The sequence below is a fragment of the Rattus norvegicus genome, chromosome 9, assembly GCF_036323735.1.
Source record: "Rattus norvegicus strain BN/NHsdMcwi chromosome 9, GRCr8, whole genome shotgun sequence".
Taxonomy (NCBI): domain Eukaryota; kingdom Metazoa; phylum Chordata; class Mammalia; order Rodentia; family Muridae; genus Rattus; species Rattus norvegicus.
In genome coordinates, this window is record NC_086027.1 from 1,711,314 (window position 1) to 1,738,607 (window position 27,294).

At 51.0% G+C, this 27,294-nt stretch overlaps 1 protein-coding gene and 1 long non-coding RNA gene across 5 annotated transcripts in view; one reads left to right on the top strand and one right to left on the bottom strand.

Moving 5' to 3' along the window:
- Window positions 1-27,294, bottom strand: part of Rfx2 (regulatory factor X2) — a 67,398-nt gene that overhangs the window by 19,552 nt on the left and 20,552 nt on the right. Inside the window, exons 2-6 of one of the 4 annotated variants that reach the window (NM_001413766.1) lie at window positions 14,856-14,947; window positions 12,325-12,414; window positions 11,285-11,355; window positions 10,256-10,517; window positions 1,063-1,137 (exon numbers count right to left, since the gene is read on the bottom strand). In NM_001413766.1, the coding sequence (NP_001400695.1) occupies window positions 1,063-1,137; window positions 10,256-10,517; window positions 11,285-11,355; window positions 12,325-12,414; window positions 14,856-14,939 (582 nt within the window). In that variant the 5' untranslated portion in view covers window positions 14,940-14,947. The remainder of the gene's footprint in view (window positions 1-1,062; window positions 1,138-10,255; window positions 10,518-11,284; window positions 11,356-12,324; window positions 12,415-14,855; window positions 14,948-27,294) is intronic. The other 3 variants (XM_039083138.2, NM_001106877.2, XM_039083139.2) reach the window with 3 other exon arrangements.
- Window positions 21,389-24,868, top strand: LOC120094598 (uncharacterized). Its single transcript, XR_005488997.2, has 3 exons — window positions 21,389-21,556; window positions 24,211-24,286; window positions 24,375-24,868. It is a non-coding gene; the product is annotated as an uncharacterized LOC120094598 (long non-coding RNA).

A 27,294-nucleotide genomic window follows, 5' to 3' on the forward strand; every position in this document is an offset into this window, starting at 1 on the left:
TGTGTGCTAGCCATGGGGAGGTTTAGAAGTGCCCAGCAAGGGGTTGGGGATTTAGCTCAATGGAAGAACGCTTTCCTAGCAAGCCCGAGGCCCTGGGTTCGGTCCCCAGCTCCGGGGGGGGGGGGGGGGGGGAGAAAGTGCCCAGCAATTGAGCTAGTCAAAGTATATCAAAATTAGCTGGTGTGTGCATGTGCGTGTGCGTGCATGTGCATGTCTTTCATTCTTGAATCCATAGTTCCTGGGCAGGTGCAGTACATATGCAACCTGCTGGGAGCCAAAGCGGTTTAAGCCATTCACTGCCACATGCTTCCACACTTTATTATTATTTTTGAGACAAGGTCCAGGGTCATCTCTAACTCCCTTTGTAGACCAGGGTGTTCTCCTGAGTGCTGGGGTTAAAGGCACACGTCACCATGCCTGGCTTATGTGGGTTCTGGAGTTTGAACTCAAGTTCATGGCAAGCACTTGACCGATTAGATACCTTCTAGGCCCTCTTTCCTCCTCTTCCCCCTTTAATCAGGTTCTCATGTAGCCCAGGTTAGCCTTAAACTCGTGCTGTGACAGCTGACCTTGATCTCCTGATCCTCCAGCCTCGGTCTCTTAAGTGCTGTCTGCAGGAATGAAGCACCAACACCTGCCTGTGTGATCTTAGGAATGGATCCTGGGCCTCGGTGCCTGACCCCCTGAGTCTTCCCCAGTTTTTCTGTTTTGAGACAGGGTCTTGTAGCACAGGCTGGCCTCAGACCTGCCACCTTCCTGCCCTGGCATCCTGAGTCTGGGATGACAGGAGTGACCGGGCCAGTCCCTTCTGTTACCTTTCTTGCTTATCGTAGAGTCCATTCTTAAGATCTCACCCCAGGTCTACACAAGGGACAAGCTGGGTCCAGGTGTCATCATCAGGGGACCTAGTGATCGGCCTCTTCCTCACCATCTAAGGCTAGAGTTTTCCATCTTTCTTTAATCCTTTTGAGGTTGTATTTTGCCACGTCTCTGGGCTTTTCTAAGATCTGTGAGCACTCCAGGCCGAGAGGGCGCCCGGGGAGTGGGGTTCCCAGCACTTACATGGCTGTTGAGCAGGCCGCCTTTGTGGGGGGCGAGGCCTTCACTTTTTTGGAGAGTCTCAATCGCCATTTCAAGCTACAAAGACATGTACAGAGACAGGACAAAACCAAAAAGGCGGTGGGGGTGGGGTGGGGTGGGGTGGGGGAGAGAAGGAAATCAGATGTTAGAGGCAGGCAGCCCACACAATCTCTCATTAGCATCCAAATAACAATGGCAGCTAGCAAGGCGGGTAGCAGTGGTTAATGGTGAGTGAAGCCATGGAAGGTTCAAGGCTTTGTGCCATGCACCTAAGCCCTGAGACTAAGACAGCAGCAAAAGGAGAAGTCACTAGCGGCCTCATGTCATGTCCCAGCGCACCTCGAGTCAAGCTCATGTACATGAAAGCTGAGGCCCACAGGCCCACAGCAAGAGTCTTCGTCAGGCTCTCTCCTAATTCACTTGTGTTTGTATTTCACGTGTAGGTGATTTGCCAGTGTGTCTGTCTGTGCATCCTGTGTGTGCATGCCGGGTACCTGTGGAGGCCAGAGAGGGCGCCGGATCACCTGTAACCGGACTTACAGACTGCTGTGTGCCACCACGGGGGTTCTTGGACCTGAATCCTCAAGGCACTGGGTCACCTTGCCACTTTATTATTATTTTTTTTAAGATTTATTCATTTATTATATATAAGTACACTGTAGCTGTCTTCAGACACACCAGAAGAGGGCATCAGATCTCTTTACAGATGGTTGTGAGCCACCATGTGGTTGCTGGGAATTGAACTCAGGACCTCTGGAAGAGCAGTTGGGGCTCTTAACCGCTGAGCCATCTCTCCAGCCCCACCACTTTATTTTTTTGACAACACAGTCTCTCTATGAACTCGAGTTGGCTGACTGTCTCATAAGCTCCTAGATCCTCCTGTCTCCAGCTCCTCGGCTCTGGCGTCAGAGGAAGGCACCACCATGCCTAGCTTCTTATGTGAGGGTTGAGAGGGTCACACTTCACCCATTGAGCCCTCTCCACAGCCCTGGAGAACCAAACTTAAATACAACGGCTGTGTGAACTCAGATGTGAGCCAGGCCCATCAGCTGTCAGCCCCCAATGCCTGCACACATCCCACCGTGCAGTTGCTGCTGCGGACAGGAGTTGACACAGATCCCTCGGCCACCTTCCCTAGTGTGGCACCAGGACCTCCCAGCCAGATGCTCAGGGCCTCTCAGCCACTGCACACTGCCTGATGAGGAGTTGGAGTTAGGAGACAGTGCAGGGGAGGGGAGGGACAGAGCCGAGGACAGTGAGTGGGGACAGAGCGGGCTGTCAGGGGTGCTGTGACCCAGCTAAGGACCTGGGTGGAGTAGAGGGGGTAAGACTTGTTGCTGCATTGAGTGTGACCTGGCCTTATAGGTGGCAGTGGGTGCTAACATTAGCCATTGAAAGAACCTAAAACCTCAGGAAGAGGGGCTCCCACTGGGTTTTGGGCAAGAGCAATTGGGACTGTTTCACTCACCAGGTACCCTAGAGCCATGGTCAAAACAGGGCCCAGGGCTGGCGAAATGGCTCAGTGGTAACAGTGCTTGCCAACAAGGCTGTTGACCTGAGTTCAATCCCTAGAATCCATGTGGTGTAAGGAGAGAATCCACTTTCATAAATCGTCTTGATGTCTACAAGTGTGCAATGGCACATGAGTGCACACAGTGTGGTAAGAAAACAGAAGAGTCATGGCTTCTGAGGCCCTCAGAGTCGTGGTCCATCTGTGATCTCCCTCAGTGGTGCCTGGATGAGCCAGGACACCAGGGCTGTCTTTACACAGCACAGAGACCACCATGGAGCACGGCCAGGCAGAGGCCAGGTCCACCTTCTGCTCCCATCAATGCTGGGCACAGGCAGACAAGAAGACAGAAGCGGGCTGGAGAGATGGCTCAGTGGTTAAGAGCATTGACTGCTCTTCCAGAGGTCCTGAGTTCAATTCCCAGCAACTGCATGGTGGCTCACAACCATCTGTAATGAGATCTGATGCCCTCTTCTGGTGTGTCTGAGGACAGTTAGTGTACTCACATATAATAAATAAATAAATCTTTAAAAAGAACCAGAAGCATACAGTGGCAGAGGGAGGCACGGACGGCCTGAACCTGCGATATCCTGACAGGCAGCAGGGGTGCCAGGTGAAAGCAGCAGTTTCTTCCCACTTCTGGAACCTTTCACGAAAGACCTAGACAAGCTCCGTGGAGGCAGTGGTCCACACAAAGGAGGTGGACAGGTAAGAACAGCAGGTTTGAACCCTGTGCTCAATGACTCTGTCACACTATTTTAAAAAATAAAATAGTGGGGTTGGGGATTTAGCTCAGTGGTAGAGCGCTTGCCTAGCAACCGCAAGGCCCTGGGTTCAGTTCCCAGCTCTGAAAAAAAAAAAAAGAAAAATAAAATAGCAAGGGCCCAGCAACGGAGAGCAGGGGACGGCAGGGGTTATCTGCTCCTGCACTGGAGGCCAGAGTCCATGCTAGAGCTTCGTCATCCTGTGTCCTAAGACAGCATCTCCCTGTGACTGCAGCCTGTTCACTCGGCTAGGCTGGCCAGCGGGCCCCAGGGAGCCTCCTGTCCCTGGCTGGGATGAGAAATGTGCACCTCCATGCCTGATCTGCACAGGGCCTGGGGGACTGAACTCACCAGGCATTGAGCACTGAGGCACCTCGCCAGGGCCCATCTGTCTCTCTCTCCCTACTTCTCCTTCTCCCTTTCTTTTCCTTTCTATCTCTTCAATTTGAGACTATGCAGCCCTGGATGTATAGAGAACTCTGTGAACTCACAGAGATCTGCCTGCCTCTGCTTTCAGGTCGTGGGGTTAGAGGTGTGCACCACCATGCCTGGCCCAATTTTGTTACATTTATCAAGTTAGATGTGGGGGTGCGACTCACCAACCCTGTGCCGGGGAGGATGGGGCAGGACGATGTCGAGTTGGGGGCCAGCCTGGAGTAAACAGTGAGATGTAATCTTCGCAAACAATTAAAAGGAGTTATAGCTACTGATGTTTCCTGGAGTTTATGGTAGAAAAGTTAAATCTATATATTCACTCTTTTAAAAAAATCACCACAACAAAGAATATCAATTTCACAGTGGCCCAGAAAGGTCATCAAACAAATGACCAATGACCACAGCAAAACCTGTGGTGGGGGAAGGAGGGCACACAGTGAGAGCATCCACACAGTAAAGCTGAAGACACCGTTTTCTACAGAAGATTATCAGGCATCCAAATGGGGAAAACCATTCTGTAACAAAGACCCTAAATGTAAATAATCAAAAAAGAAAGCTCTTAGAGTAGCAATTCTGGTATCCAATAAAATAGGCTTTTAACCAAAAGTTATCAAAACACATGGGGAAGAGCACTACATACTCATCAAAGGAAAAATCCACCATGAGGAACTCTCAATTCTGAACATCTATGCCCCAAATGCAAGGGCACCCATATTTTTAAAAGAAACTTTACTAAAGTTCAAAGCACACATTGAACCACACACAATAATACTGAGAGACTTCAACACCCCACTCTCACTAATGGACAGGTTATGGAAACAGAAACTAAACAGACACAGTGAAACTATGTTATGAACCAAATGGATTCAACAGATATCTACAAAACATTCCACCCTAAAACCAAAGAACATACCATCTTATCAGCATCTCCCAGTACCTTCTCCAAAAGTGACCATATAATAAGACACAAAACAAGTCTCAGCTAATACAAGAAGATAGAAATAATCCCATGCATCCTATCAGATCACCATGGACTAAGGCTGGTCTTCAACAACAACAACAACAACAACAACAACAACAACAACAACAGACACAATAGGAGCTGACAACCAACAGCAACTCATGCTCTACTCAATGGCAACTTGGTCAGGGAAGAAATAAAGAAGGAACTTAAAGACTTCTCAGAATTTAACGACAATGAAGGCACAACATACCTAAACTTATGGGCTACAATGAAAGCAGTGCTAAGAGGACAACTCATCTCTGAGTGCCTGCAGAAAGAAACTGGAGAGAGCATACACTAACAGCTTAACGGTACATCCGAAAGCTCTAGAACAAAAAGCAAATACACTCAAGATGAGTAGATGGCAGGAAATAATCAAACTTTGGGCTGAATCAAGTACAAACAAAAAGAACTGTACCAAACAAACAAACCCCAACAAAACCAGGAGCTGGTTCGTTGAGAAAATCAACAAGATACAAAAGCCCCTAGCAAGACTAACCAAAGGGTGCAGAGACAGTATCTAAATTAACAAAATCACAAATAAAAAAGGAAATATAACAGCAGAAACTGAAGAAATTAAAAAAATCAGACCCTACTCCAAAAGACTACACTCAACAAGAGTGGAAAACCTAAATAAAACGGATGATTTCCTAGTCAGATACCAGGTACCAAAGCTAACCCAGGACCAGATAAACCATCTAAACAGTCCCATAGCCCCGAAAGAAAGAGAATCGGTCGTTAAAGGTCTCCCAACCAAAAATTCCCTAGGACCAGATGGCTTTAGCACAGAATTTTATCAGACTTTCAAAGAAGACCTGACACCAATAATTCTCAAACTATCTTATAAAACGGAAATAGAAGGAGCACTACCCAATCCCTTCTATGAAGGAGCACTACCCAATCCCTTCTATGAAGGGACCCTATCCAATCCCTTCTATGAAGGGACACTATCCAATCCCTTCTATGAAGGGACACTATCCAATCCCTTCTATGAAGGGACACTATCAAATCCCTTCTATGAAGGGACACTATCCAATCCCTTCTATGAAGGGACACTATCCAATCCCTTCTATGAAGGGACACTATCCAATCCCTTCTATGAAGGGACACTATCCAATCCCTTCTATGAAGGGACACTACCCAATCCCTTCTATGAAGGGACACTATCCAATCCCTTCTATGAAGGGACACTATCCAATCCCTTCTATGAAGGGACACTACCCAATCCCTTCTATGAAGGGACACTATCCAATCCCTTCTATGAAGGAGCACTACCCAATACATTCTATGAAGCTGCAGTTACACTGAAACCTAAACCACACAGAGACCCAACAAAGACAGAGAACTTCAGATACATTCCCCTCATAAATATTGATGCAAAAAATACTCTTGCAAACTGAATCCAAGAACACATCAAAATGACCATTCACCATGATCAAGTCAGCTTCATCCCAGGGATGCAGGGATGGTTCAATATATAGAAATCCATCAACGTAATCCACTATATAAACAAACTCAAAGGGAAAAAAAACCACATGATTATCTCATTAGATACTGAGAAAGCATTTAACAAAATACAACACTCCTTTCATGTTAAAAGACTTGGAGAGATCAGGAATTCAAGGCCTATACCCAAACGTAGTAAAAGCAATATACAGCAAACCAGTAGCTAACATTAAACTAAAAGGAGAGAAATTTGAAGCAATCCCACTAAAATCAGGGATTAGACAAGGCTGCCCACTCTCTCCCATCTATTCAATATATTAAGTCCTAGCCAGAGCAATTAGGCAACAAGAGGAGATTAGAAGGATACAAATTGGAAAGGAGGAAGTCAAAATATCACTATTTGCAGATGATATGGTAGTATATTTAAGTGACCCCCAAAAAATCCACAACAGAACTCCTACAGCTGATAAACAACTTCAGCAAAGTGGCTGGATATAAAACTGACTCAAACAAATCAGTAGCCTTCCTCCTCTACTCAAAGGATAAACAGGCTGAGAAGGAAACTAGGGAAATGACCTCCCTCACAATAGCCACAAATAATATCTTGGTGTGACTAACCAAGCAAGTGAAAGATCTGGATGACAAGAACTTCAAGTCTCTGAAGAAAGAAATCAAAGAAGACCTCAGAAGATGGAAAGATCTCCCATGCTCATGGATCAGCAGGATTAATACAGTAAAAATGGCCATCTTATCAAAAGCAATCTACAGATTCAATGCAATCCCCATCAAAATCCCAACCCAATTCTTCACAGAGATAGAAAGAGCAATTCTCAAAATTATCTGGAATAACAAAAAAATCATTCTCAACAATAAGAGAACTTCTGAGGGAATCACCATCCCTGACCTCAAGCTGTATTACAAAGCAATAGTGATAAATACTGTATGGTATTGGTACAGAGACAGGCAGGTAGATCAGTGGAATCAAGGACACACCTATGGTCATCTGATCAAAGGAGCCAAAACCATTCAGTGGAAAAAAGACAGCATTTTTAACAAATGGTGCTGGTTTAACTGGCAGTTGGCATGTAGAAGAATGCAGATCAATCCACTCTTATCACCCTACACAAAGCTCAAGTCCAAGTGGATCAAGGACCTCCACATAAAACCAGATACACTCAAACTGATAGAAGAGAAAGTGGGAAAGAGCCTCGAACACATGAGCACACGGGAAATTTCCTGAACAGAACACCAATGGCTTATGCTCTAAGATCAAGAATCGATAAATGGGACCTCATAAAATTACAAAGCTTCTGTAAGGCAAAGGACACTGTCAATAGGACAAAATGGCAACCAACAGATTTGGAAAAGATCTTTACCAATCCTAGAGGGCTAACATCCAAAATATACAAAGAACTCAAGAAGTTAGACTCCAGAAAACCGAATAACCCTATTAAAAATGGGTACAGAGATAAACAGAGAGCTCTCAACTGAGGATTATTGAACGGCCGAAAAGACCTAAAGAAATGTTCAACATCTTTAGTCATCAGGGAAATGCAAATCAAAACAACCCTGAGATTCCACCTCATACCAGTCAGAATGGCTAAGATCAAAAACTAAGGTGACAGCAAATGCTGGCGAGGATGTGGAGAAAGAGGAACACTCCTCCATTGTTGGTGAGATTGCAGACTGGTACAACCATTCTGGAATCAGTCTGGAGGTTCCTCAGAAAATTGGACATTGAACTACCTGAGGATCCAGCTATACCTCTCTTGGGCATATACCCAAAAGATGCTCCAACATACAACAAAGACACACGCTCCACTATGTTCATAGCAGCCTTATTTATAACAGCCAGGAGCTGGAAAGAACCCAGATGTCCCTCAATAGAGGAATGGATACAGAAAATGGAGTACTACTCAGCTATCAAAAACAATGACATCATGAAGTTCATAGGCAAATGAATGGAACTAGAAAATATCATCCTGAGTGAGGTCACCCAATCAAAAAAGAACACATATGGTATGCACTCACTGATAAGTGGATATTAGCGGAAAAATGCTCGGAATACCCAAGATACAACTCACAGGCCATATGAAACCCAAAAAGAAAGAAGATCACACCAAAGTGTGGATGCTACAGCCCTACTGAAAGGTAGGGAGAAAATAATCTCCAGGAAGTAGAGGGAGAGAGGGATCTGGGAGGGAGAGAGGAGGGAAAGAGCAAAGAGGGGGCACTTCAGACATAGGAGAAGATGGGGGAGAAGTACAGAGGGTCAGGAATTTGAAAGTAGGTAGGGGAGGGGGAGCTTGGGGTAGCACTAGAAAGTCCCAGATGCCAGGGACCCAAGAGGTTCCTAGGACCCAACAGGAAGGACATTAGCTGAAATACCCCGCAAAGAGGAGGTAGAGCCTGTAGAGACCGTATCCAGTGGACAGGCATGGCCTCTGGGTGAGGGATGAGCCCACCCATCTACCTCAAAACTATTAATCCAGAATTCCTCCTGTCAAAAGGAAATGCAGAGACAAAGTGTGGAGCAGAAATCGAAGGAAAGGCCATCCAGCTCAAGATCCATCCCATGTGCAGACACCAAACCCAGATGGTATTGCTGATGACGAGAAGTGCTTACTGACAGGAGCCTGGTATGGTTGTCTCCTGAGAGGCTCAGCCAGAGCATGACGAATACAGATACAGATACTTGCAGCCAAACACTGGACTGAGCATAGGGACCCCAGTGGAGGAGTTAGAGAAAAGACTGAAGGAGTTTGCAACCCCATAAGAACAACAAAACCACCCAACCAGACCCCTCCCCCGGAGCTCCCAGGGACTAAACCACCAACCAAAGAGTACACAGGGGGCTGGGACACCCATGGCTCCAGCTGGATATTTAACAGAGGATGGCCTTATCTGGCATCAGTGGGAGGGGAGCCCCTTGGTCCTGTGGAGGCTCGATGCCCTAGTGTAGGGGAATGTCAGGGCACTGAGGTGTGAGTGGGTAGGTGGGTAGGTGGGTGGGGGAGCACTCTCATAGATGCAGGGGGAGAGGGGAGGGGATAGAGGGTTTGTGGAGGGGGATAACATTTGAAATGTAAATAAAAAATAACCAATAAAAATAAAACAAATAATAGGAAAGGAAGCTCAGACACTAACAATGCTTACAAACTGCATCTGACGGGGCCTTGTTTCCAGGATGTGAGGATTTCTCCTCACCCAGCTGGAAAAGGCCAGTTTGGCTCAGCAGAAAGCAGACAGCTAAAGTAACACAGAGCAAGCTTGAGCGCCTAGCTGTCCACTGCTCTCAGCTACTGTGAAAACAGAGATTCCATGGCATACCTATAGCTGCCAGCATTGTAGCAAAGGGTGTTTTGTTTTGTTTTGTTTTGTTTTGTTATGTCTGGGTGAGGAATGTGTCACAGGAACCCAGGAACTTAAACACACATCTAGTCCTTCAGGGTTCTGCACCAAAGAATGATGTGACTCCATGTTAATTTACAAAGTGATAAAATAAATAAACATTAAAAAATGAGACACAGCTGGCTACTTGGGAGACTGAGGATTGTGGGATCGAGGTCAACCTACACTACAGGAAGTTCTGGGCCAACCTGGGCTACACAGCAAGACTCTGCCTCCACAGAATTCCCTTTCTCCACAAAAACTCCGAAGTCCAAACCACAGCTATATTTAAGGCAGGTAAGCTAGAGAGGAGCCTGTGTCCTCGAAGGGTATGGTCTCCATCTGGGAAGGGCCCCGGGGGCTAACGGTGCGGATGATAATGACCAGGACAGCAGCAGGACCACCAGCCGAGGACACTCTGCTCCCCAACATCTTTCTTACAGGGCCCAATCTGAAAGGCCTTTGCTACTCCTTCTGGCACAGCTCTTCCTTCCCCTCAGCACCTCAGCAGCTGGCGGAATGCAGACCTGGGCCTTCCGACTCACCTGCCTGGGTGCTGGGTGCTGGGTGCTGGGTGCTGGGTGCTGCTGAAGTTAGCAGGGCTGGCCACAGGGCCTTTGTACATACCGTGGCAGGTGACGAGCGGGCAGTGTGGGCCAGGGAGTGTCTTGTGCTGTCCATGCCCCCGTGGATGAGGTAGGTTCCTGCGCCAGACACAATGGGGGTCCCTGAGACATCCATGGTGATGCCCACCATGCCGTGGGAGGGAACCGCTGGTGGGGACGAGGCTGCCACCGTCACCTGAGCGCCACCTGGAGTCTCAAAGTAAGAAGCTGCGCTGCTGGGGGCGTAGAGCTGAGGGTCTGGGTTGTAGGTATAGGCGGCTCGGCTGTGGGAGAGAAAGCAGTGCCATTCTATAGCTAACCACACTACTGAGAGATCTAGAGGAGATGATGGGCTGCGGGGCTGGCTCAGCTTTAACAGAGCAACCAATGGTGGCTCACAACTGCCTGTCATTCCAGCTCCTGGGGACCCGATGCACTCTGCTGGACCCAGTGAGTGTTGCACTCACATGTGTAAGCATACACTCACTTACTCAACACAAGTACACACATGCACACACATGTATACACTAACACATGTACATGCACACACACGTACACTCATGTATGTACACTCACACATGTATTCTCACACACTTGCATTACACACAAATGAACACACAAAAGATAGAAGAAAATTCTAGAAAGCTCCAGAATATCTTAAAAATTGGAAAGTAAATTTTGTTAACAGTCCAAGAAACTCATCAAAGGCTCAGATGGAGAGTTCTCAGGACATCACTCTCAAGGGCCTGTGGCTTGGTTTGATATTTTTTTTTCCTTTTCTTTTTTCCGGAGCTGGGGACCGAACCCAGGGCCTTGCGGTTGCTAGGCAAGCGCTCTACCACTGAGCTAAATCCCCAACCCCTGGTTTGATATTTTTTTCGAGTTTTCTAGAAGCCAAGAGCACAAAAGCCGTGGCCCTGAACTGGGGTCGCGGGGGTTGGGTATGGGGGAAAATGACTGTGGGGAGGTCAACTGCTTCCACACCAGTCCCACAGGCATCAAGGGAGTTGTGAGTCTGTGGGGAACCAGGGCCCTCATGGAGCACACGTACATGGCTCCGTTGGCGTAGACAGCATCCCCACCCTCCACGTACTGCACCTGTGCGGGGTACACGTGCTGCACCTGCAATGAGAAGTGAGTGAGTCACACAGGGGACCAGGTTGGAAACAAAGGTATGCCTGGAGAGGGTGTGTGGGGGCAGCAGCACCCATGAGAACATCCCTCTCTCCTCCCTCCCCTCACCCCGAGGGGGACACAGCCCTGGGCCTATGCTGTATAATGAATGACCAGCGTGTTGTGGCACAAACTTCAGCCTCTCCCTGGCCAGCCTGTGGGGAGGCAGCTCAGTGGTCTTGAGCTGGGACCCAGACTATAGTGGCTCTCCCACAGCTTGAGTGTTCTGTGCTCTGTGAGGAGTCCCCCGGAGAGGACAAGAGGGAAGCCCAGCGGGAGACAGAAGCTCAGTGGGAGGCCTGAGGTCCCAAACAGCTGGACAGTCCCAGACCACAGTCAGAGTGAGGAGTTTCTGCATCTATTTGCTGCTATTTGTTTGCCCTCCTCCTACAGAGCCAATGGCCAGGTCCTGGGAACCCCTTAATGCACCTGGTGCTTTCTGGAAACCTTGCAAACCTTTTCCACTCTCCAACACAGTCACCACCACCCACTAGGTGCCAGGCAGCGCCCTCAGGAGGAAAGGGTGACCTTACTTAGCCCTTTGTCTTTTTATAAATAAAGTTTTATTGGCACCCTGCCCCTCCCATACATCACTGTGGCTGTTTGGCTGTTGTAGTCATATTCTTGACCTTTTCTAGAAAAGATCACCTGAGAGGCCTCCCCTCCCCTCCATCCTTACAGAGCAGCCTTTTGGCCAGCTGCAGCTGGCACTGTACCACTGAGAACAAAAGAGAAACCACTGTCCTTGGCTTGTGAAATTTGTCTGTGGTAAGTGAATTTTTTCTTTTACCAGAGCTTCTGGAACTTTCTGATGACTGTAGATGACACTAGTGACAACAGGAAAATGACTCACAGGCTGGAGGCTGCACACAACTGCTGAGAGTTCACAAGTGCCAGGTGCTCACGGGATGTCCTTACCTGTGGTGGCACTGGCTGGACTCTGGGGAGGGTGAGTGTCTGCATCGGGGTACCCTTGGGAGTGGAGCCTGCGGCTTGTACCAGCACCCTCTGCAACAGACAACAGGACTGTCAGACCCACTGGAGATCAGCACCAGGGAAGACCCACTCGGAACTGTGATCCGGCTGTCCCACTTCTGCTGTGGCAGCATGCCACATGGACCCATGGAGATGCAGACATAGGACAAGGGTAGGGGCAGGGGTAGGGCAGGGGCAGAAGCTGCGTATGCATACTCATACAGAGACACATGGATGGACAGACACAGAGAGACAGACATATGAACAGCACACATGGGCACACTGGAAATGCCCATTGGGAATATAAAATTCAGGCCAAGGAGCTAAGGTTGGAAGTGGGTCCTGCCGAACAGGGGTCCCTCGTGCGACCCTGACCCTCACTGGCCTGAACCACACCTTGGCTGTTTGGATGTAGGAAGAAGACCAGATGGGTCTGAGGAGAGGGGACACTGGGGACTGGGGTCACCCACTTTCTCAGTGCTAAGGATCCACCCATGAGGATACATCTCTCTCTAGTGTTCCAGAATAGGTCTGTATGCTCAGCACAGTCCTGACCAAGACAGGGCCTGGGTCTGTGGACATGGGGCCTTCAGCCACCGCAAGGACCTGAACAGATGAGTGCAGATACACCATGGCACCTGTTCTTACGATAGAATATCATTCAACCAACAAGTGCAGGGCTGACACCCACCACAGCACTGAGGGACCGTGAGGACCAACGGACATGGGACTCAGATTTCACAGTGTGTGCTCTAGGACAGGAGAACCCAGAGACGGGAAGTCGATTCAAGGTAAGGAAGGGATGTGCAGTTGCTGACAGGGATGGGCCTTTGATAGAATATTCTGGAACTAGAGAGGAAGGACGGCTAAATTCCGTGATTACAAGAAGAACCACTCCATGTGATTCATTTTATATTGTGCCAATCCCATTTCGGTTAAAGGGTAATCAGGACGGGCTGCGTGCACATGGCTCTGGGTAAGAGCATTGCTGCCCAGCAAGAAGACGTGAGTTTGAATCCCAGCACCCACACGGACTGCCAGGTGTGGTTGCACGCTCCCGTGACCCCAGTGTACAGGAGGCAGAGACAACACGACCCCTGAGGCTTGCTGGCTGCCAGCCCAGCTACAGTCAAAGACCCTGTTTCAGGGCAATGAGGTGGAGAGGGACAGAGGCCTTCAAGCCTTCCGCCTGGCAGTCTGTATCCACAGACAGCAATCCCTCCCATTATCGCGGCACACCCCTCCAATTCCAGCACTCAGGAGTCTGAGGCAGGAGAGTTAGTTGAGAATTTGAAGAAAGTGTGCATTACAAAGTGAGGACTGTACCTTGCCAAACATTTCCAGTACTGCAGAAACTGGCCTCAGGCACCATCAGCCCTGGTCTCAAGATTACAACAACAATAACCAAACAGCAAAAACAAGAAACAAAAACAAACAAACAAAAAAACCCAAATAAATTCCCTGAAACACTGGGGGTTGAGTTAGGTGTGATGGTGAAAAGCTGTAATCCCAGAGTTCAGAGTAGAAAAAGGGGTGAGGCTGAGGCAGGAGGATTGCTTACAGTTCCAGGTCAGCCTTGGGTTACATAGTGAGACCTTGTTTGAAAAGAACAAAAGCAGAGGCTCAGAGTTTGCTCCCGCAGTTAACACTGAGAAGTGTGATGGGGCAGCTAGAGCCGGGCAGTGGAGAGTCGGTCATCACAAACATGTAAGGAGCTGGGAAGGCAGGGAGGAGGGGAGGCGGGGAGGACGGCGGGGGGAGGGGGGAGGTAGGAGTGTTGGAGGGGTGAAGTGGGGAGGGGTGGAGGTGTGGATAAGGTGAGCTGTCTTGTGATGAGCCCTTTTCTAGCATGGGCAAAGGTCCTGGGTTCAACACCAGCATTTCAGAAGGAGCAAAGGATAGAGCCTGAAGGTGTGTGGCTTTCTATTCTTAAGTTCACCTCAATTGTTCCTTTGGCCCCTGATGAATTAGTATGTGTCCTGTCCCTGTATCCATGACTTTCCAGTTTGCCTGGCATGCCCATGTGTCCTATCCCGCACTGTACTCTGAGGGCTGGTGCGCTCATGGCTGCAGAGAACAGTGGTGGACAGTCTCTTTCAAGATGGATCTGGGCTAGGTGGAAAGTACACTCAAGACCCTGGGCTCCATTTCTAACATGGAGGAGGAAGGGGGGGAGGAGGAGGAGGAAGAAGAGGGGGAGAAGAAGAGGGAGAGGGAGAGGGAGAGGGAGGAGGAGGAGATGGGGAGGAGGTGGAGGAGATGGGGAGGAGGTGGAGAAGGAGGAGAGTGAACGGAGCTTGGAGGAGCATCCTAAGATTTCTATCTACTTTGAATGTTTCAGTTTTTTCCCCTTAGGCACAGAAGCTCTCAAAGAGCCAGTTGAGTGGGTGGAGTGTGGTCTCTCCTCATCTCTGTCATGGCTCTTTTGTGGCACGTTTCGAAGAGCACTGGGATGGCAGGGTGGGCGCGGTCACCTGTGGGGAGGCTGGTACAGGCTGGGCTGCAGGACGCAGAGCCACTGTGGCAGGCGAGTCTGCTCCTCCCTCGGAGTTCTGCATGCTGGGATCTAGAGTGGAGAGAGCAGTGGTGAGGTGGCCGGATCACACGCCTGCAGCCCATGCTCCCTAGGGATAAAGCTGAACAGCCATGCTATCTGAGGCCACGTGGGGAGACAGCTCCAGGGACAGAGCAACCACTGCACCACAGAGAGAACCTGAGTTCAAATCCACAGAACCCATGCAAAAAGCAGCCTTGGTGTTTGTGCCTATAGTCCCAGAAATGGAGAGGGGGAGAAACGGGGTGGGGGGGAGGGCAGGAGGATCCCTGGTCCCAGGTTCAGTGAGCTCCTGTCTCAAAAGTCACTGGAGGTGACTCCTGAGCTCAGACCCAGAGAGCCTCCTGCATGGTGGCAGGAAGGTGGCAGTTGGTGGTCAAATTTTGATCCGACCCTCGGTCCCTCAGCAGGGCTTCAGGGGCTCAGGTTGGTTTTGAGTCCATATGTGGGGTGACAGCATCTCCACATCGCCTGCCTAAAGTCTTTTTTAATCTTTAAAAAGCTGCATTTATCTTATGTGTGTGGTGTTTGCCTACATGTGTGACTGTGCACCATGTGCATGTAGTGACCACGGAGGCCTGAAAGGGCCGTCAGACCCCAAACTGGCGTTGCAGACTGTTGAGGGCAGCTGAACAGGCCCTGTGAACCACACGTACAGCGGCTGGCGCTTGAACTGATGAGCTGCCTCAGTCCTTAATGACTTTTCTGTTCAATGTGAAAAGATCTTATAACAGGTACAAGAGTACCCACAGGAGGAGGGGGTGAGTCCCTGGGTTCTGTGCCCGCCTGTACTGCCCCATGGTGACCACTAGATGGAGCCAGAACCACACAGCGCATTTGAAGGGGCTCAGGACCCAAGTGAAGGCAGGAGCATGATGAGTTCAAGATAAGGAGTCTGAGGTCAGCCTGGGTTACAAAAGTAAAACAAAAACATTTTGTAAGAAAAATCTCTTGTGTGTGCACACACTGGAATGAGTAAGAGCTGCTGAATGAATCAAACCCAATGTTTTAATCTGGTGGGGGGAGGGCTCGATAGGCCTCTCAGTTCTGAGCCCAGAATGCAGTAATAAGCTTGGGAGTTCCAGCAACCGTGGGACTCTGAGAGGCAGAGACAGGGTGGTAGGGGGAAGGGAAAGGGAAAGGGAAAGGGAGTGTTCCTGAGTTCACAGACCAGACTGGGCTATAAGGTGAGTTTCAGGCCAGCCTGGACTACTGAGTGAGGGAGACTCTGTGTGAGACAAAACTTGTCACCAAAGACTCACAAGAATGTCTGAAATGAACAAATGGACACTTCACTCATACACACACGGGGAGGGGGGCGTTGAGTCTGTCTCAGAAACAAACTACTAACCAGCTGGATGAGAGAGCCGTGATGGCTGGTGAGTTTGTTCTTGGTATTGCTGCATGCGCATGAGGTACCCACGAGGGCCCAGCTACCAGCAGCCGTGAGGGAAAGGGAACACGAAGTTCAAGTGTGCCCTCCTCTCCTCATCCCACCTTAACCTCAGGATGGACAAGCCAGAGAAAAGCTGGGATGCGTCTGACTCAAGTGAAAAAGTTAAAGGTTGTCATTCAATAAGGGAAGGACATAGATGCCACACTGAGGTTGATAAGCTACCGTTAGTGTGTTCACATGTGTGTGCATGCATTTGCTGCATGGGTATGTGCATGTGTGTGTGCATGCTCATGTGCTGGCTGGAGGAACAGTGAGAGCAATGGTGCAAGCTGAGCTGTGGGCATGAGAGTCTTGCTCACTGGCTCTCTGCTTGGTTCCTTTCCTCTCCCGATTTCTCTCCTGTGGGGACCTGGCTTTCTCTACCTGTCCTCAACTGATTTCCTCTCCTATGGGAAGAGGAGCCTGAGAGCACCCTGTCATCCTGCCTTCTGAGCCTGGATCATGGTTCCCTGGTGACCCAGCTCTACCATATTCTGCCAGTCAATGGTCCAAGAAAAGGCCTGAAGTCTCCCCCAAGACCAGTCTTTAATCCATTCTGTGCGTTTGACCTTGAACTTGACAGAGTGCCCAAGCGGAGTAGCTGGATGGCAGATTGCAGTGGCCAGTCTCCTGCTGTCTCTAGGCAACTCCAAGAGGCAGGCACAGGCTGCAGTGCGCTAGTTGGGGTCTGGACTGGTGCCAGGTGGATCTGCTGGGGAAGTGTCCTTTGTTTACAGGGAAAAAAAACCCTCTTGGGTTGCCTAGCAACAAGTGGGCAGGCAAAGAAGGGCGGGGAGGCTCCGAGCCATTTCTGGGCTGGGTTCCTGGCTGTCCTGACTCACTGTGACCTTAAGCAATTTCTCTCTCTTTTATCCCCACCCTTCTGTCCAGCCATCCAGGGGTGCTGTGACTTTGCCATTTGCCACCTGGAGTCATGGGACGGTGCCTGGCTAGTCAAGCTCTGCTGTGGGGATCAAGCCTCAGCTGGTCTTGGTTAGTCTGGGTGGCACCTGGGTCCTACCTACCAATGCAACTGGTGTTCCTGCTCCAAAAGGGGAACAGGTCCAGCTAGATGGGCCCACACTCCAGCTCCTCCACAGACCTGACAGTTCCTCTTGGGTCCCTGTGACGTGAGGTCTCAGGAGAAAGTGGCCTGTGTGTGAGACTGGGCATTGGTGACCTATGCTGGGGACTGCCCTACTCAGCATGGACCTGAAGGTGATGCTGGCATTTGTGGGGCCTGGCCATGGTGGCTGCATCTGGTCCCTTCCTCACTGTGAAACAGAGTTTCTCTCTTCTCCGGGTTCTAAGGTCTGCCCTCCATTGTCTGGCCCCTCTCCAGCTGGCTCAGGCCTCCCAGCACTGGTGATTTGTTTTGTTAGAATGATTTCTCACTGTGTAGCCCAGGCTGGCTTTAAAAGGCAATCCTCCTGCCTCAGCCTGCCCAGTGCTGGGTTGGCAGGTGTACACTAGCATACCTGGCACCTTGGACTGAGTTGTCTGGTATCTATTACTGGCTCTCCATCTCCCCAGCTGTCAGGGGACCCCTCATGCCTGTGACCTCTGACCTCCGACCTCTGTACCCAGTGGAAACTTGTGCCTAGTTAGTGGGTTGGGTTCTCTGAGCCCTGCAGGGCAAGTGGAGTGAACATCTGGTATCTTCTGAGTCACCACAGAGAGCTGGCAGGTTAGAAGAGGAAGGAACAAGCCATCCCAGGTATGAGGAGGCCAGGCCTGCCTACAGTGGCTGCTACACTGTTGGAAGTGGGAGGGAGAATGCCAGGATCAGGGGGAGAGAGCAGGGCTGAGTAAGACCCCAGGGGAACATAGGGACTCAAGCACCAGGGCTCAGGAGAAGGGGCAGGTTGGGAGAGCAGTGCTCTGTAGGTTGTGGCACTAAAGACAGAGAGGTCCCCTCCAGTGGTTACACACTTAACGGTGCAGACACAACACCTTGAGAAAACCAGAGCTATCAAATTTTCTGGGACACAGGGTCTAGCCCAACAGACAAGAATCTACAGGGACAAAATGGTGCTGTCCTGGAAGTGATTGAGCCATGTGTGTCCTTACATGTCCATGTGACACCTCCGACACCCACTCCCTGTGGTCAGAGTACTGTCAGCCTCCAGTTCTACCCCAGGCCCCAGTCACCACCTTGTAACTTCAGCACACCCGGACATGACAGGGGTAAGTTTACATTCCCCATGTTGACACAAAAACATAGCTCTCCACTCAAGTTGGATGAGTTTATTCCAGAGCAAATCTGAGAGTCCAGGAGCACAGAAGCCATTCCGTGGAGTTCTGCAGTAATGGGACAAAGGGAGCAGTAACTGAGGATGCACTGCTTCCACAGCACAGGACAGAAGTACAGCTGGGGGCCTACGGCTTGGCCTTCGGGCTGGTGGCTAACTGGGATTCTCTTAAACTGATACATCCCAAAGGGATGTACATCTCTAGTCTGGATGTTAGGTCTGATACAGAGAAGCAAGAAATGGCTACTTAGGAGGCTAAGGCTAGCCCAAGATAAAGTGAATTAGGCCCAGGACCTGCAGCATTCCAACTCCTCGCAGTCCCTGAAGTTTTTATCTGTCGCTGGTCCTCTGCAGGCACAGTTCCTTCCCAGAGGATACTGATGTATTTGTTATGTGTGTGTTGAGGACAGCTGGCAGCCATTCATGGGCCTGGTTGTCAGTCTTGGTGGCAGGTGTCTTGACCCACTGAGCTCCCCATAGGCCAGAAAAAGGGATGGGATGTGAAGGTTCACAATGGAGAACTAGTTGCCAATTCCAACTAGAAACCCACCTGTACCAAAGACAAACCAATGGGGCTCAACAGGTAGCTCTGTCCCCTGTGCCCCATAAACAAGGTGTGGTGTTGGGTATCACACACTGCAGCCCTGGAGAAGTGGAAGCTGGAGGTCAGGAGTTCAAGGCCAAACTCAGCACTCAGTGAGCTCAGGACTACTGGAGACCCAGTTTCCAAATGACAAGAACAGGGCTGGACTCAGGTACCCCAAAAGTTCAGCTGAAGGAACTATCACAAGGGTGGCTGGGTACCCCAGCTCTCCCTCTCTCCTCTCTTCTCCTCTCTCTGTGTGTGTGTGAGTTCGACCTCAGGCTTCAGAGGAGTGACAGCCAGAAAATGCTGAGTCTCTTGGTGTCCCTGGGGACCCTGGCCCATCCTGGGGTAGGGGGGTAGCTGGAGCCAGTAGCCAGGCTGAGCATGGATGGGGCCAGGCTGAGCAAAGCATGCTTTGTAGGGAGGGCAGGACTAGAGGGATCACCTGCTAGTACCACTGTCTGCAACTGGGGTGTCAGATGAAGAAGTGAGGGGCAGGGGCAGGATGTCTGAGGCCAGCTGCAGCTCCTGCTTCCACCCTATCCTGAAATAAAATAGCAACACAGCCATAATTCACTTTGGGAGTTTCTAAAGCTAAGTGCGGAGGGACAGACATGCCACCCTAGTACTCAGGAAATGAGGTAAGGCGCTGACACCGGGCAGCAGTGGCACACACCTTTAATCCTTGGAGGCAGAGGTGGTGTATCTCTGAATTTGAGGCCAGCCTGCTCTATAGAGTAAGGTCCAGGACAGCCAGGACTGTTACACAGAGAAACAGTCTCTCAGGTAGCAAAAAGAAACCAAAATAAAGCTCTGGAAGTCGCCCATGTCTCAGTGACTGTGAGTAACTGGATGGATTGTTAGAATGATTACAATCATCACAGGGACCCCAGTTGGCCAGGACACCCCAATCCGCCCATCTGCGAGAGGTTTTCTCAGAGCAATGCTGGCTCGGACCAGGAGGACTTGTGAAGAGTGGAGTGGCCCACTGCCCCAAGTACCCCTCCAAACTGACATGACCCACGCAGATGCCCCCTGGGGACAGAAGTGTCCTCTACAGCCAAGCAAGGTCACCCTGCCTGCCAGCCTATGTTCCCTTATGCCCTACTATTTGTCCCTCCACAGTTTGCAGCCCTGAGCCCTGAAGCTGGGCTAATTCCCTGCTGCCACGGGGCATGTCACCTCTCCTGCCACCTGGACTTGTGCTTCTGCCCTGGTCCTGTCCTCCCTTCCTCTTGCTCACTGCGCCCTGACCAGGAGAATCAGTATGGATGGCAGCCAGGACAGCCAAGAAGATGGAGCAGGCTGCACTGTCTCCTATCCCTCCTGCCTATGGGCAGCCACAGGACACTTCACAGGCCTTCCTTCTTGCTCCACAGCACCTTCTGGGGTCTGAGACTGGTGAAGGGAGGGGTCAGAGCTAGTGTTTACAAGTGGCAAAGCAAGCATTCCCATGGGAAATTTAAAAACAAAAATCAGGGGTTGGGGATTTAGCTCAGTGGTAGAGCGCTTGCCTAGGAAGCGCAAGGCCCTGGGTTCGGTCCCCAGCTCCGGAAAAAAAAAAAAATCAGTTAGGCCCAGTGAGATGGCTCAGAGCTCATGGCCAAACTTGATGTCCTGATTCAATTCCTGCGACCCACATGGTGGAAGGAGGGGACCAGCCCTCGAGAGCTGCCATGTGACCCACCCGGCGGGCTATGGCATTCCTGTGTAGATACACACATACTCACATAAATAGAACACGTAAAATAATCCATTAAAAAGTTGTTGTGTGCCTGCTCTTGTAGGACAGAGGCTCACACAGCCCACGCTGACCCAGACTCATGATGCTGGTGAGGCTGGGCTCCAGCTCAGGAGCTCTACCTCCCTCCACTCTGTCTCCGAAGCCCTGGAGTGACAGGCATGTACCACCAGCCAGATAGCACTAGACCTTAACCATGGTTTGGGCATGGCAGAGAGGAGCTGTTGACTCTTTTCATACTTGCTTGCTTCCACTTTTATTGGACACTGTCACATTCAGCAACAAGAGCAACCCTGAAAGTTCAGACTTGTTGAAACTCTAAAATGTCCCAGATACAAGCTGAGTCACTTGCATAAACACCTAGGACAGTCCCCTCTCAGTCCCCAAACCAGTTGTCTTTTTGAAAAGTGGGGGGTGATGTACAAAGGCTCCAGGGGACACCATGGAAACACCTGAGACCCAAGTGAAGGTGGTAGCCTAAGTCCCCTCAAACCAGCCCTGCTCCCAAGTCTGGATTTATAGCTTGTCATGGGAGCAGGGCGTCTGAACAGAGCTCACCAGCCAGAACAGAACTCAGGCCAGTGTTTATCTCAGCAACAGGGCCCTGGTAAATAGTCTCTGTCCCTAGGACATGGAGGAGGAGGTGGGAGGGGGGGGAAGGAGGAGGAGGGAAGGAGGGGGGGAGGAGGAGGAGGAAGGAATCAGAATGGTTCTGATCCTGATCCAGCCAGAGCGGGAAAGTGGCCTGTGAGGCACCTGTCAGTGAGACTGAACACCGCCCCCCGCCCTCCCCCGCCCGCCCCGCCCCCCACCCCCAGGATCTTCAGTGTGCCCTATGGGATTACTCTGGGATCCCAGTGTTAGAAGGGATATCAGCACAGGGGACCAGGGCGTTCTGGGTTTAGATTCCAACACCAATCAGTCCTGAGGGGCGAGTGTTTGGGGAGGGGGGCTCTGATCCACTTTGTCTGCCATCAGGGTGGCCCAGATGGAGGCCCTAGAAACACCAGGAATCAAGAGTTTCTTTAAAATTCCACTAAAATCTAAAATCAGACTCGGCGGGGCAGAGCACGACAACTCGAGTGCCTGCTACCTGCCAGCCCCTCTCCCGCGAACCCCCAAATCATCTAATCAGAAAACACATGCAGATGCTGGATGGGAACCCGGCGCAGGCCTCTGGCGCCGCGTGCCCAGCCCTCATTGTTTGCTGAGTAACAACGGTTGCCAGGGGCGACGCAGTCCACTCCCGTTTCCAAGCGCCCGTTGCCCAGCAACCCGTAGAATACTTCCCAAACCAAACAATGTCATCCCCGGGGCAACTTCTCTATCTCACGTTAAGCAGATCTAAAATAAAAATAAATAAATAAATAATAGAAAGAAAGAAAGCCCTTCCAAATATGTAATCTATTATTTTCAGAGGCCTCAACAGTAAGACAAATAATTTCTTCTCTATAGTAACAGGGATGGACCGGCAGTTCACCAGATCTGTTCTGAGGCTAGAAGCTCAAACCAATTTAGCTCCCAGTGATCCCGAGGCCGCTGCCACCCTTCCCAGGCCTGGACTAGGGAGAAGGTTGGGGCTTATCCTCAGACAGTAAAACACACAAAAGTCTTCTCTAGGCAAAGAAGCAGGGGTTAAACTATTTGAGAAAAGTGTAAGATCAGAGTAGCTACCTAACATACTGGACTCCACAGAAGCCAGCAAGCATGGGAGGAGCTGCTCTCACTAATGGCTCAGGGTGGTCTTGCCCCAGGGCAAGGGAACTCCACAGAGGGTAGAGACAATGGCTAGAAGGAATTGGGTGACTTTCAGAGACCCTGCAGGGCCCCAGGGTGCAGCCTTTAAGGCGCATGTGAGAGACAGTCTTGCCAGGCATCCCTTGTGGAGGCCAGTGAGCTTGTCCTTCAGGCAGGGCCAAGGCTCTGAAACCATCCCCTCCTTTCCGTGTTAATGACGTTTGCTTACTGGTCTGTGTGAGAGCATCCACCTGCTGCACACAGGGAGCTCAGAGAACTTGTCAAAGTCTGCTTTCTCTTTCCACCAAATGGGTCCTGGGCATCCAACTTGGGTCTTTTAGGCTTGGCAGCAAGCAACTTTACCCATGAGTCATCTCTGTAGCTCCTGAAACAGGTTCAACCAGACAAGGCAGAACCCCAGGCTCCTGGGCCAACAATGATGATCATTCAAGCACAAGCATCAATAAATATGGGTCAATTAACTGGCCTTGTGGCTTCCAGTGCAGACAGGGGTTGTTTTGTTGTTGTTGTTGTTGTTAGGTTTTTTGTTTGTTTGTTTGTTTGTTTGTTTTCTGAGACAGGGTTTCTCTGTGTAGCCCTGGCTGTCCTGGAACTTACTTAGTAGATCAGGCTGGCCTCAGCTTCACAGAGATCCCCCTGCCTCTGCTTTCCTGAGTGTTAGGATTAAAGGATAGGGCCACCACTGCCCCGGCTGACATGTTACCACCAGAGAGAGGACTAAGCATATGGGAATGGCTGTCTCTGCACATAGCTGGGGTGTTGCTGCTCAGTGACATTGGGACAGTCACTGGCTGGTGGGTGCTGTAGAGACTGTGGTGTCACTGCTGCTCAGGGACACATGTGGTGCTTTACATTGGGTAGGAGGCTTTGGAGGTGTGGTGGTAAGGCCCCCAAACATCTTGTCCAAAGGGAACTATGCAGGGGTCTTAGCTGTATCGGGCTCAGGGCAGCAAGACGGTGTAGAGGTGCAGGCATTTGCTGTCAAGCACGAGGGCCTAAGTTTGATCTAAAGGACCCACATGGTGGGAGAAGAGAACCAACTTCTATAACTCTGACACACAAGCACCATGGCACACATGTACATGTGATCAGAACATATGCATGACCCTTTGTGCACGGCACATCTCATCTGTGTGCGGCATGGGGCAGAGGGGAAGGGGGTTCCTGGTGGAGAGTCCATCAGTGTGAAGGTCCTGAGGAAGAATTATGGCTATTGAGTGGAGCCTATTGGACTGGAAGGTTGTCATAGATCAACTCAAGGATTGTACCTTTTGCTGAGGGAGAGATGAAAGTGACCAGAGGACAGGAACACAAGTCCTGGGTCTGACTTGCATATTAAGCAGGTCCCTGTGGCTGGTACTACACAGGAGGAGACAGAGAATGACGGTGGGGACGAAGGAAGCACTGATAATGGCCAGTGCCATAAGGTCTAGACTACTCACAGATGCAGTAGTAGCACAGGTGTTACAGGGGTGACCCACGGTTCTCTGATTTGCTTTATAGCCAGCTTCTCAGGAGTGGACTCACACCTGGTAAACCTGAGTAAGGACCCATGGCTGGGCACCCACAGGCCCCACAGGTGAGCCCACTTCTATCATCTTGCTAAATGGACATGGTATCAAGGTGTCTTGTAATGTAGTGTCTCTGCTCTTTCTGCATGGCCTAAGTTTGATCTAAAGGAAAGAAAGCCCTTCCACGAGATGAGTGCGGCACCCAAATCCCATCAGAGGAGTGTCTTTGTGAAGTGGACCATTGGTCAACCCAGAAGTGCACAACTGGCCAAAGCAAGAGAAAAAGACACCAAGTGCTCAGTCACAGACAGGGTCTACCACACACTCTGCAGGGACCATCACAGAGGAGCTAGCAGAAAGGCTGAAAGAGCCTGCTCAGGCAGGACCAGAGCACACAGTGTTGCCTGTTTATGGCGGCACCGGCACCGGCACCGGCACCAGCACCAGCACCAGCTAGGGGTTGTCCAGGACAGGCTCAGGCCTGTCCTGCTTTGGTTTTGCCGACTCCATTCTTGGGTCTGTATTAAGTCAATTCCCAAAAGAGGAACTCGGGATCGTTTTGGGGACATGGAGTAAGATGTTCTGAGCCTGCTGGAAAGGCAGAAAGAGAAACATGGGGATTCTTTTAAATATAATTGGGAAATGTTTGATTTGTTTGCTTTTATGTTGAGATGGTGTCACATAGGCCAAGGATGACCTTGAACAGCTGACTCTCCTGTCTTCTCTTTACCTTCCAAATGCTGGGGTGACTGGTGTGCACCATGCCCATCATGTCTTCTTGCATTAGCCATGTAAAAGCTCATGTGTAAGACTTTACATAGCCAGGCATGGGGGCACATGTCTTTAATCCCAGCATTCAGGAGGCAAAGGGAGGGGATCTATGTGAGTTTGAGGCCAGCCTGGTCTACACAGTGAGTTCCAAAACTGTCAACAGCAGCAGTGCTGTGCATGCTCAGGGCTGGGCCTCTGCCTTGGCAGGTGAGGTCTCGGGCTGACTCTCAGCACCACAGTGACACCATGGCATGACCTGAGACTGGCCAAATGCTCACTTGGGGCTGGCGGCTCCTGACCTGGCGTTGTCTCCCCATCCTCCTGCCACGTAAAGGCCTGTATGGGCTTTGTCTAAACACGTGGGTTGCCATGGGCAGGACAACTTTGTGGGACCCCCAGGAGCCCTGCCCAAGGAGCTGGTGCTCAGCTCAGCTGCTGGTTTGTTCACTGTTTATGTTAAGGTCAGTAGTGAAGTGGGCATGGGAAGACAGTGGACACACACTGCAGACAAACAGCTGGGACTCCACCGTGGGAAGGTGTAGGCTAGACCTGGTGTTGATGGTGTCTTCTCACACTCACTCTCCATGCCAGTGCCTCATTCACCCAGAGCTGGAGGAAGAAACATCAGCACACACCATCATGTCATTGCCAGATGCTTTTGTATGATCCATGATTACCCAGCTGAGAAGGTAGGTGACACCAGGGTCACAGGAGATTAGATGACAAACATGCTGTGCAAAAAACAGATGCAGAGAGGGGGAGATGGAGGGGGAGATGGAGGAGGAGGAGATGGAGGAGGAGATGGAGGAGGAGGGGGAGGAGGAGATGGAGGAGGAGGAGATGGAGGAGGAGATGGAGGAGGAGGAGATGGAGGAGGAGATGGAGGAGGAGGGGGAGGAGGAGATGGAGGAGGAGGAGATGGAGGAGGAGATGGAGGAGGAGGAGATGGAGGAGGAGATGGAGGAGGAGATGGAGGAGGAGGAGATGGAGGAGGAGATGGAGGAGGAGGAGGAGGTGGAGGAGATGGAGGAGGAGATGGAGGAGGAGATGGAGGAGGAGATGGAGGAGGAGATGGAGGAGGAGGAGATGGGGGAGGAGATGGAGGAGGAGATGGAGGAGGAGATGGAGGAGGAGATGGGGGAGGAGATGGGGGAGGAGATGGGGGAGGAGATGGGGAGGAGGAGGAGGTGGGGGAGGAGATGGAGGAGGAAGAGGAGGTGGGGGAGGAGATGGAGGTGGGGGAGGAGATGGAGGAGGAGGAGATGGAGGAGATGGGGGAGGAGATGGGGGAGGAGGAGGTGGGGGAGGAGATGGAGGAGGAAGAGGAGGTGGGGGAGGAGATGGAGGTGGGGGAGGAGATGAAGGAGGAGGAGATGGAGGAGGAGATGGGGGAGGAGATGGAGGAGGAGATGGAGGAGGAGGTGGAGGAGGAGGTGGGGGAGGAGATGGAGGAGGAGGAGGTGGGGGAGGAGATGGAGGAGGAGGTGGGGAGGAGATGGAGGAGGAGGTGGGGGAGGAGATGGAGGAGGAGATGGAGGAGGAAGAGGAGGTGGGGGAGGAGATGGAGGAGGAGGAGATGGAAGAGATGGGGGAGGAGGTGGAGGAGGAAGAGGAGGTGGGGGAGGAGATGGAGGAGGAGGTGGGGGAGGAGATGGAGGAGGAGATGGAGGAGATGGAGGAGGAGGAGGTGGGGGAGGAGATGGAGGAGGAGGAGGTGGGGGAGGAGATGGAGGAGGAGGTGGGGGAGGAGATGGAGGAGGAGGAGGTGGGGGAGGAGATGGAGGAGGAGATGGAGGAGGAGATGGGGGAGGAGGGGGAGGAGGAGGAGGAGATGGAGGAGGAGGGGGAGGAGGAGGAGGAGATGGAGGAGGAGATGGAGGAGGAGGAGATGGAGGAGGAGATGGGGGAGGAGGTGGGGGAGGAGGTGGAGGAGGAGGAGGAGATGGAGGAGGAGATGGAGGAGGAGATGGAGGTGGGGGAGGAGATGGGGGAGGAGATGGAGGTGGGGGAGGAGATGGGGAGGAGACAATAGATGGAGGAAGAGAGGGGGGAGAAATGTGAATTCACAGGGATGGAGTTTCCTTGGAGATCATGAAATGTTCTGAAATTAGTGCTGATGGTCACATAACTTTGTGAATACACAGAAGCGTAATATGCAGTATATTTCACATGGGGGACTCTGTGGTATGTGAAGTATGACTCAGTACATCTGGTGTTTGTGTTACGTCTTGTGTGTACTTTCTTGTCACAGCCCACATGTAGATGTAGGAGGACAACTGGTGGGAACTGATACTCTCCTTCCACC